The sequence below is a fragment of the Sinocyclocheilus anshuiensis genome, unplaced genomic scaffold (assembly GCF_001515605.1).
Source record: "Sinocyclocheilus anshuiensis isolate Anshui unplaced genomic scaffold, SAMN03320099.WGS_v1.1 scaffold552, whole genome shotgun sequence".
NCBI lineage: Eukaryota > Metazoa > Chordata > Actinopteri > Cypriniformes > Cyprinidae > Sinocyclocheilus > Sinocyclocheilus anshuiensis.
In genome coordinates, this window is record NW_015554362.1 from 596,891 (window position 1) to 608,917 (window position 12,027).

At 35.2% G+C, this 12,027-nt stretch overlaps 1 protein-coding gene across 1 annotated transcript in view; it reads left to right on the plus strand.

The window, feature by feature from the left end:
• Positions 1–12,027, plus strand: part of LOC107671443 (thrombospondin type-1 domain-containing protein 7A-like) — a 141,403-nt gene that overhangs the window by 44,746 nt on the left and 84,630 nt on the right. The window contains exons 2-3 of the mRNA XM_016464365.1: positions 5,548–6,391; positions 11,398–11,646. Coding sequence (XP_016319851.1) covers positions 5,548–6,391; positions 11,398–11,646 — 1,093 coding nt within the window. The remainder of the gene's footprint in view (positions 1–5,547; positions 6,392–11,397; positions 11,647–12,027) is intronic.

Consider the following 12,027-nt stretch of genomic DNA (forward strand, 5'->3'; position numbering starts at 1 on the left):
GAAACTGTCTTATGCTGCAGTGTTAAATATAGCCACATGGGCTTGGGAGGACTATGGAAAACCGTTGTTACTTAACACAGTCTGCCATTGCATCAAGAAATGCAACTTGAATCTCTATTTACACAAGGAGAAATCTATACAGCAATTCTAGGCAGAGATGCCAGCGAGTTCTCTGGGTCCGAACTCATCTCATATGCTCCAAAAGACAGTGGAAATGTGTGCTGTGGTCAGATGAATCCATATTTCAGCTTGTTTTGGGGGAAAACAAACATCAAATTTTCAGTGGCAAAGACAAAAGGGACCATCCAGACTTTCATCAGCAACAGGTGCAAAAGCAAACGTCTGTCATGGTATGGGGGTTTATCAGTGCAAATGGCATGGGTGACTTGCATATGTGTGAAGGCATTGCATGAGAAACCGTCTTATGCTGCAGTGTTAAATATAGCCACATGGGCTTGGGAGGACTATGGAAAACCGTTGTTACTTAACACAGTCTGCCACTGCATCAAGAAATGCAACTTGAATCTCTATTTACACAAGGAGAAATCTATACAGCAATTCTAGGCAGAGATGCCAGCGAGTTCTCTGGGTCCGAACTCATCTCATATGCTCCAAAAGACAGTGGAAATGTGTGCTGTGGTCAGATGAATCCATATTTCAGCTTGTTTTGGGGGAAAACAAACATCAAATTTTCAGTGGCAAAGACAAAAGGGACCATCCAGACCATCAGCAACAGGTGCAAAAGCAAACGTCTGTCATGGTATGGGGGTATATCAGTGCAACTGGCATGGGTGACTTGCATATGTGTGAAGGTATCATTGAGGTGGAGGCGTATATTGGGATTGTACAGAGACATATACTGCCATAAAGATGATGTCTTTCATGGGAAGTCCATGGTTATTAGATCAAGACAATGCCAGGTCTCATTCTGGATGTGCTGTGGATGTGACTGACAGGCCAGCAGATCTGTCTCCTATTGAAAATGTATGGCCCATCATGAAAAGAAGAATCAGACAACGAAGACTATGGACTGATAAGCAGCTGAAGTCTTGTATCAAGCGAGATTGGGGAAACATTTTGCTTTGTTGATGTGGCACAGTGGTAAACATGCCTCTGTCCCAACTTTTTTGGAGTGTGTTGCAGCTATCAAAATCTAAATTTGTTCATATTTACAAAACACAATTAAGTTGGCCAGTGAAATCATTGGAAATCTGTTCTTTGTACTTTTGTCAATTAAATAAAGGTAATGATTTAAATAAAGAGAATGAACAAATCACATATTCTTGATTTTATGGCATTTTGCAAAACGTCCCAACTTTTTTGGAATTGGGGTTGTATATTGATGGTGCTGGAAGTGATTTTAACCATTTCTTCAAAACCCAGCCCTCCCAAACCCAAACACGCACAATGATTGACAGGCAGAGAGTGTTTCTGATTGGCTAAAAAATGAGCAAGCCTCTTTTGTGCACCATTACATTTGCAGCACCATTAAACCTAGGTTATTTTTATGTTTTTTCATCCCTAACCCATCTATCTCTAATACACCACATGCATGTTAGTAATGGTAAAAGCGGTGATGTATTTCCATTGAATGTTTCTTTCTGTAAACTGGACTGTGGGTCCGTCTGACTGACAGTCTGAATTGTCTGCACACACACCTGTCAGACGCTGATGGATCAGCACTTTGTCAGCCAGAATTACCTTTTATCATGACAGCTGGCGTCTCTTCCGAGCACAGGAGATAATGATGTGTGAGATACCGATCAATCCAGACCCGCCGCAGGCCTGATCCTCTAACAATGACCCCAGTGTGGGCAGATGGAAGTATCACCAAAATATTACATCATGGTACCGGTATACATCACAAATGATTTGTATCTCTGGAAATTCACTAAAGATACAAATCAAAAATCATTTGAGGTTCCGTTATAGTGACACAAAACTTTATAACACTTAAAAACCTATTTATTTTCATTTGTAAGGTTTGTGGAGTCTAAAATCAAGGTGTAATTTCTCAAGACCTGGAGAGTCTGGAGATATGAAAGAGAAATCGTTTGTTTTTTTGGAGAAACCATTGTGTAGGGATTGTGTTTATTCTTGCTTTTCCCAAAGACGATTAGCTTTGGGAAGCGATAGTAGTTCTGCTCCCTCCCACCGTTGGAGGAAGCACATCATGCAGTCATTAAGTCTGTGACATAAATGGAGAAATGTATGCTGTGAACAGTGTTTGCTTATTTGCAATAAATTATAATAAATGTTCATTTTGACTCGGCAGACACCACTGTTCTCTTCCTAGAGAGCTACCTTTTATGTGCCTACATAGATGACTGCCTTACCTGACTGCATCCTAACTGGAGTGGAATCGCACAGTGACTGATTTGAATAAAGAAATTTCAGATGTTGCACAAATAACACTGAGAAACTCGTATCACTGTTGATTGCAATAGACACAGCAGTGACTGCCCAGTTTTCCTTTTTTTTTTTTTAATACAGACCTGGTAAATCACATTCTTCAACTGATTTATTTCGTATTTATCATTTGTATATCATTTAAAGGGTTGGGGTCAGTAAGATTTATTTTTCTAGGTTTTGGAAACAAAACTGTTGTGAAGTAGTTATATTTTTGCATTATTTATATACTATTATAGCATTTATTAATATTTTGAATTAGCATTTCGTTTTTTTATTTTTCATTTTCAGTTTTAATTTTAGTTTTGGTAATTAAACTAATACTATAATATAATATAATTACACTCATACTATTTATTAATATTTAAAATGAGCTTTTATTTTTATATTATCAGTTTTCATTTTAATGTCTTTAAAATGTAGAAATTTTGCTATGTGCTTTTCTCATTTTTTTATATTTCTATAAAGATTTCATTTATTTTAATTTCAGTTTTAGTTTTAGTCATTTTAGTACTTCAAATATTTATTTTATATTATTATATTATATTATATTATTACCTGCAGGGTAAACAGCCTGGCCACCCACCCTCTTCATCAAATGATATTAATTAGATCTAGTGAGTGGGTGGAATGAGTGGTTGGTCAATTGGTCTTATGATATAATGTTATTAGTGGTGTTTGTGAAGCCACACTTCCTTTTCCCCCCATTATAATTTTTGAAATGGAAACTAATGATACTTCAAATTGTGTTGAAGAGAGGTGTGCTGTTACTTTTGTTGATAATCAGACTTACATATTTTATCTGACAGATGACAAAACTGGTAAAAAAAAAAAAACCGAGGTCCAGAATATCTTTGACTTGGGTCAGTAAGTAACCACCAACATTGCCGCAATCACCAAACGCATATCAATAGACTGGCATCAGAAAATGTAAAAATCTTGTTGAATAATTTTTTTGTACTGTGCTGTACAAAACTCTATTTTCCCTGCTCTTGTTTAACACGGCGAGGCCCAATGGGCCGTGTTTGCAGCAAAAACCTTCTGAGATGGATTATTATTGGGCCTCATTACAGGAGTGACTATTTATCATGCAGGAGATGCTGATTGTGGGGAATGTGAGATGGAAACTCGGTTATGGTGTCACAGCTAATGTAATACAGTGAAAATTAATGGTAATAAAGCCGCATTTCCTAATGTGGCTGTGAGATTGAGCCCCTGAAGCACAATCACAGTCCTTGTTGTCTTTACAGATCTCTATTTGTCATGCTTTGCTGTCTGCACTCGCTGGATTCTCGGTTTAAGCTGCTTTTGTTAAACCACTGGTTCTTGAGACTGTACAATATGCTATTTGCTTGCATTTAATTTATTATTAACACAGTAAAACTGGTAATTAGTCACAACTGTTATAAAAAGGACTAAAAAAGCTTTTGGAGGTTAAATGAATTTAATGACCCTTCAATTGCTGTAACTAAGTTTTTTTTTCTTCTTCTTTCTTTTTTTCCCTCAAATGTGGTTACCATGATAAAATAAAGGGAATCATGGTAGAAAAGAAAAAAAAACTGATTTATTCAGAAACACTAACAGACATACCTATTTTTACTGATACATGCAGTTCTTAGCTATTTTCTTAAAGAAAGTTAAATAAAGTTATTATTCAAGCTAACAAATGACTACAGAATAACATGTTGAAAAGATAATTCTCTGATGCATAACCTTTTATTTTTCAGCTCTGTATCATATTTTCTTTTTTTCCTTTTTGTAATAGGACATATTTCCTATTTTGTCTGATGTTTAGCATTTATTCATACTCTTTTTAGTATGTTTGACATGATCCCAAAATTAGAGACCACAAGGTTCTTGTTGATTCTTCTGTCCCCGTTCTCTGTTTAGAGTTTGGTGCTGCCAGTAGAACAAAGCAGCAGGTACTGAGCGGTGATTAACTCATTTTGACTGGCTAATTGCTTCACAGCCAAATAGTTAATTAGGCCAACACTCAGATTATCACCTTAAGGATCAGTCAGGTACAAAAGTGAACCTATTCAAATTTCAAAATGTGTAAACCTGACACCGTGGCTCTGTTCCAACCCTTAGTGGGCTGCCTGCTGTCTGCAAAGACAGCTGCCTTCTAAGGCAGCATCCAAACTGGGTTTGGTAATGTTGCACATAGGCAGCAACTCACAAATAGCACTTCACTAAAGAGTTTGGCGTTAACATGCTGCAGTTTAATTGGCTTCAAAAGTATAGCAGACACAAATATTGTGTAAAAAAGTCAATTTTAATTAGATTTGATGTTTAGGTTTTCTAATTTAAAAAAATTATTGTTTGTTTTTAATTAAAAAAATCTATAATCTAAATCTATCTGTTTAATTGGCTAATTTGGGGGTCCATGGAAGCTTGTTTCTAACAGGGAATAAAAAAAAACGTTTCACTTTTTTTTCTTTCTTTTTTTTTTTTTTAGAATTGTGAGTTTAAATCTCACAAGAAAAAAGTCAGACTTAAGAGATATAAACTTAGAATTGTGAGGAAAAAAAGTCAGAATTACAAGATAAAAACTAAAGTCATAATTACCTTTTTTCTTTTTTTCCTTTTTTTTTTGGTTGTGCCACAGAGTTCCACAGAGGTCAGTAAAAGTTGTTTTAAAGAAATTAATACTTTTATTCAGCAAGGATGCATTAAGTTGTTCAAAAGTGACTGTGAAGTAATTTATATTGTTGCAAAAATTCTATTTCAAATAAATGTTGTTGTTTTTCCCCCCCTTTACATTCATCAAAGTTTTTAACAACAACAACAATAATAAATGTTTCTTGAGCACTAAATCAGCATGTTAGAATGATTTCTGAAGGATCATGTGACACTGAAGACTGGAGTTACATTTTAAAATATATTCAAATACAGAACACTTATTTTAAACGGAAATAATATTTAAATATTTAAAAACGGAATAAATATATAATGTTTTTACTGTATTTTTGATTCATTAAATGCAGCCTTGGTGAGCATGAAAGACTTCTTTCAGTATCATGGTTACTAAAAATCAATCAATGCATCACTGTGCATTATATCATTATCTTCTGAAGGTATCTTATTAGGCAGCATCATTTCCTCTTAGAATTTGCACTAACTTGTGTGTTTTTCCAGGTCCATGGGGCAGATGTATGGGCAGCGAGTGCGGTCCAGGAGGCAGTCAGAGTCGGGCGGTGTGGTGCGCTCATGTGGAAGGCTGGACGACCCTTCACACCAACTGTCTTCAGTCCACGAGGCCGGCCAACCAACAGAGCTGCTTCCGCGTCTGCGACTGGCACAAGGACCTATACGACTGGCGGCTAGGCGAGTGGAACCAGTGTGTTCCCATATCGCTGCAGACCGGCCGCACGGGCGTTTGCCTGCAGGGCGAAGAGGGCATCCAGACACGGGAGGTGAACTGTGTGCTCAAGGCGGACAGCTCAGCTGCCGACGACGCCATCTGTGAGTACTTTGAGCCCAAACCCCGGCAGGAACAGGCCTGTTTAATTCCTTGCCCTCAAGACTGTGTGGTGACCGAGTTCACCCCGTGGACCACATGCTCCAAGACCTGCGGGCTGGGCCTGCAGAACCGCGTCCGCTCCATCGTGGCACCGCCGCTTTTCGGCGGGCTTCCTTGCACCAATCTGACGGAGTTCCAGACGTGTGCGCCGAGGGCCTGCGAGGGCAGAGAGACGGTGTTCAGTCTGAAAGTGGGCGGATGGAGCGAGTGCAAGCTGCCATCTTTACCGCCCCCTCCGACCTCCTCTGCCGCCCCCTTGCGCACCGCCCGCCAGGCCCGCCGGCGGAACGGCAAAGAGAGGAAAGGGAACCGGGACCCGGAGATGCGCGAGCTTATTAAGAGCAAAAGGAACCGCAACAAGCTGAATCGACTAGAGGACGAGCTCTGGAACATGGAAATAGGCTACCAGTCTCGGCAAGTGGTTTGTGTGCATCGAAACGGAAGCACGGTGTCACTCAGGTTGGTGACTTTTCCCATTAGAACCATAATAATTTGACATAAATAAAAATGAGGTTGTGAGGGGTGGAAGAATAGTCTGTTCAGTGTACTGTATTGTAAATAATTTTCACAAACTTTTGTTTCTGGATTTTTGTAAACAGTGTTAAACAGTGAATGCAGTTAACATCACAGCTTTGTTCAAAAATACATTACAGTGCGATTTGTACAGTGACTTGAATGCATGTTTTTTTATGCATGTTTATATTTTCTGATATTCATTTTATATTTTGGTGTGCCATCCCCCCCCCCCCAAAAAAAACAACTTATATTTAATAATAATAATTATAAATAATAATAATTATTTAATGAAATAGTTAATTAACATTAATATTATTTTATTTAAATATACTTGAAAAATGTAATTTGTACACTGACTTAGATACACATTTTGATATTTCGGTCCCACTTTATATTAAGTGGCCTTAACTACTATGTACTTACATTTAAATTAATCATTTGTTACAATGCACTTATTGTGTACATACATGTTTTTACATTGTACTTATATCTTTGAAAAAATACCTGCATGTAATTACATCTGTAATTAATTTCTGTAATTACATTTATAAGTACACTGTTGACCCATCCTTTACACCTTAACCCATCCTAAAACCTACCCATACCACCAAACATATCCCTAACCTTACCCGTATCCCACCTCAATAGCAGCAAAAGTGTTTTTCACTACAATATGAACACAAACCTAACCTTACCCGTATCCCACCTCAATAGCAGCAAAAATGTTTTGCAATACAATATGAACACAATAAGTACATTGTACTTATTTTTTAATGTAAGTACATAGTAGTTAAGGCCACTTAATATAAAGTGAGACCGATATTTATTTTGAGTAGTATAGGTTGTAAAATGTTTCATGGTGCAACTCCCCAAAAAGTTAATAATTTTATAATTTAATAAATACCATTAAGTTAATATTAATATTTATTAATTTTAATAATAATAATAAATATTAATTAATCGTGTGGGTGTGACTCACCCAAAAACTAAAAGATATTTATGAATTAATATATATCATTACATTATTATAATGAATATTAATAATAATTAACATTCATATTATTTATTAAAAAATACATTAAAAAAATCTATTTGTGCAATGAGTTTGATACACCTTTTCTGTGACGACCATGTTTATAATTTCTGAATTATTAATATTCATTTAAATATTTTCTATAAAGTTGTAAAATGTGATGTGGTGCAACTCCCCAAAAACTCAATGATACTTATGAATTAGGAAATATCATTAAGTTGATATAAATTCATATTAATTAATTATTAATCGTTATTAATTATTATTATTAATTGCAACTCCCCAGATCCTTTTTTTCCCCACTTTTTAAAAAATTTTTTAATTCTTTAAAACATTTATTTTTGGAAATAATAATTAATTGATGATTATTTGATGTGCACATTATGTTTGTGTAAAAAAAAAAAAAAAGAATCTATTACGCATTACTTTCTCTTGAGCCGCATCTGTTTTGTTATAGCACTAATGGCTCTCAGGCTAATAGCAGTTAAATGAGTCTTAAAACTAGGGATTCCGGCATATTTCTGCACTCCGTCAGCCGCTGACAGTCAGAGGATGATGGCTGCGTGACTCGTCTGGGTCTCCACTGTGCTGTCAAAGCACTCCCACGCTTGAAGTCTATTTTCAACTGTAGAATGACAACTGTATATTCCCCAGCAGCAGATTGTGTGAGTACAGCAGAGTGTGAGCAGAGTATGCCTGCACTTTCCACCGAGTATTAAATGTTCAAGAGTTTTGTAGTTATTTAAAAAGTTTTAGTTTGTGTATCTCAGGCGTACAGTGTTTGGCCTTTGATATTCGTTCAAGCTCAGGAACATGGGAAAAGTTGAAAGGAAAACATTCCGAGTGTTTCAGCCAGAGGAATCTGCAGGTAATATTAAGTTTATGGAAACAGTTGAATAGCCAACATCAAGGTTAAAGCAATCCAGCAAAGTCACATACTGTATAATATACAAAGTCACATATACACCGTTCAAAAGTTTGGGATCATTTTTAAAACATTTTAAAGTCATTTATGCTCATCAAGGCTGCATTCATTTTAGTAAAAATTTTAAATATTATTATAATTTATAATAGCTGTTTTCTATTTGAAAATATTCTAAAATATAATTTATTCCTGTGATCAAAGCTGAATATTCAGCATCAGTCTTCAGTGTCACATGATCCTTAAGAAAACATTCTGATATTCTGATTTGCTGCTCAAGAAACATTTTATTTTATTATCAATGTTGAAAACAGTTGTTTTGCTTGCTTTTTTTGTGGAAACCATGATACGTTATTTATTTATTTTTGATTCTTTGACGAATAGAAAGTTCAAAAGAACAGCGTTTATTTGAAATCTTTTGTAAAATTATAAATGTCACTTTTTTACAATTCAATGCATCCTTGCTAAATAAAATTATATATATATATTTTTTTTAAAGTGCTTACCCCAAACTTTTGAACAGTAATATATATATTTAAATGGATTCACAAAAACAACCGTCATACCTCCAGGAGAATAAATATTCATCTTTGACTTGTTTCTCTTTGCTCCTGAAATATTCATAGCTGTTTTGCTTCTTCAAGAAAGTGGAAAAAAGTTTTTCTGAAGCACTTTCTCTGTGATCAGCCAGTAGACCATCACAAACAAACCATTCACACCATTCTTATTCTGTTTCATTACTATGCTTTTGTCAGTATAGTAAACCCAACAGTTCTTAGTGTAATATTTTGCCAGACATCTCATCTGTTGTACTAGTTCTTTGTGTTTGTGGCTTTACACATGCACTCGAAAACCAAAGTCTGTAAATCATATACCTTTGCTCAGCGTTATGCATACAATAGCATTGTTTAATTGAGTATTTCCTGCTAATTTTATTTAGGATTTGATGAACGTCTTCATAATGCTCCTGCTGCTGCAGAGGTTCTCCTGAATTCCCACAATTGAGTTATTCTTACATTAAAGGAGAAACATCATTCTCATTTAAATGGAAATGATGGTGTCCTCATTCCATCAACAAGCTGTAAACAACAGCTCAAAAATGTGCGCCCCAGTGCATAAAAACAATGCATGTTAGTAATATTGGGAAATTCGTGATACAGCAAAGCGCATTTCAGTAGAACAACACCGTTTGAAACCAATTTGACACTCAGGAAAAGTCAAATCCCACCCTAAACTTTTTTTTATTGTTGAATATCCTGGTATAAACATTACATTATGGAAACCTTTTTCATGTTTCACTTAAACTTATTTAGCAAACATTGAGAGTTGATAAGTTTGATTTATTTCCATTAATCAGTTCCATTTGTCCAAAAGTTAATGATATTTATAATTTGATAAATACTATAAAGTTAATGTTAATATTAATATTTATTTATATAATTAATATGCATTAATTTATTACAAATCATTAAAAATCACTGTTATGAATTATTAATATTAACCATAATTAATTCTCAAAAAACTAATCCGTTAAAAAAATCTATAAAAAATTATCATATTGGAAGTCTCTGTTTTTCTTATATTACAATCAAAGTTTTAACATATAAATATATTTTAAATATGTTTTAAAAACATTATCGTTTTTAAAATATAACAAATATTACATATTTTTTAAATATTGTATATAAATATTTTTTAATATTTAAAAAATATATTTAGATAATTATTGCCATTGGTTTCAGGCATGCATAGCTACACTAATGAATATAAATTAAAATTATTAACTACACTGAGAAAAAAAAACTGTCAATGGGTTGATATCCTTTCAGAAGGTACTAATTTACACTTTTAAGGTGACCGTTTTGTAGCTTCTTTTTATCTTTCTTCCTAGTGTTGGTTAATTAATTACATTTTGCCCAGCCCTAGTCACAATTTTGATAGTAGCCCTATTTGTTTTATAGCACACAATCGCAATTCCAGCAACAGACTGGCATACTCTCCATTTCTGCCAAATACAGTTTACCAACGGCTACTATCGCTTTTATACCTCAGGAAGAGTTATTGTGCTGCAATATGGTGTCATTATTTTGCCAGATTTTTAAATGGTTTCAAGACATCTTAATCTGGGTTTAAAGTGGGTGGAAAACAGTGCCAGTTTTGAAGTTTATGTGTTTAAGAGTCTGTGCTGCCCTGAGGTGAGTTTGGCAGCCACGGCACCTAAATGAGCGTTTGCTAAATTAAGCTACGCTGGAAAGGAAGCAGCCTGTAATTAGCAGTAATAGCTCGTCAGCTGCATTGCCTACAGAGAAAATAAGACACCAAGAGAAATTGCTGCATTCACACTGCCCAGCGTTAATTTACCAGCCTCTGAAACAATTCTACAAAAAAGAAAATATTGCAGTGATACTGTGGTAAAGTGATGGTATCAGGGGTTCACCTCTTTTATTTGTTAGTTGAACCCCTGAACTATTTTATTTTATAAATAATTCTAATTTTATTTTATTAATTATATTTAATATTATACTTAATTACGTTATATTGTATTTTAATTCTATTTTTTGTTTTATCTTATTTTAATTTGTTTTAAATAAAATTGACATTTGCCCAGAAATTTCAAGCAATGCTCTAATGCTGAAAATGCTGAAAATAAAAATAAGTATTGATCATATTTATTTAATTAATAATATGATTTGTTTTTTTAATGTCTGTAGTTTTTATCAAATTTTAGTTTTTTATTTTATTTAGTTTTAGTTATTTTAGTATTTCAACTTAAACTAAACAAAAACTTTTTCGATATATGTTCGTGTTATTTTATTTCAGTAAATTTTTTGTCTTGTTTCAAGTAATGAGAATATTTTTAATGATTTTAGTTAATAATAACCCTGGTGTAAAGAAGGTTTTTTTTCTACCATTGAAATATGTTCTTGATTACTGTAAAAGAATTATCTTGTCATGTTGACTGACCAGTACTTCTACTCATCTGTCCTGTATCAGCCAGTGTCCCCACTGGAGTCTTCCGGAGACGTTCCAGTCCTGCCTGATGACTAAAGACTGTGTGGTCAGTGAATGGAGCGTGTGGGGCTCCTGCTCAAAGACCTGCTCAGACCCTAGTGTTCCTCAGGGCACACACTCCCGCAGCAGACAGCTGATACGGCTTCCTACCGGAGGAGGGTCTGAGTGTCCCCAGCTGGAGGAAAGCCAGGCCTGTGAACCTGAAGGGGACGAGGTGCCGCCCTGCGCCACGTAAGTACCATGAATTGCTTTATTCTCACTACATTTTACATTTGTTGATAATGTACATGTTTTAAAGGGCTCATTGGATGCTACATGCACTTTTACAAGTTGTTCGAACTGAAATGTGTGTTGGCAGTGTGTGTACACAACCACCCTATAATCTACTAAAATCTTTCCCCCTTTCTCAAATCGAGCCGATCTCAGATGCCCTCCCACGATAGTTTGATTGACAGTAGCGTTTCAGCACAGACTGGACTGGCGTCTTACCTTAGACCTGCCCTGAGTGAGCTGTCATCAGTCCGCCATTGTTTCACTGCTGGAGCAGTTGTAGACAAGAATGACTCCTAAGCGATTGAGGTGTTCTGTTGTTGGATGTAATAATGAACATAG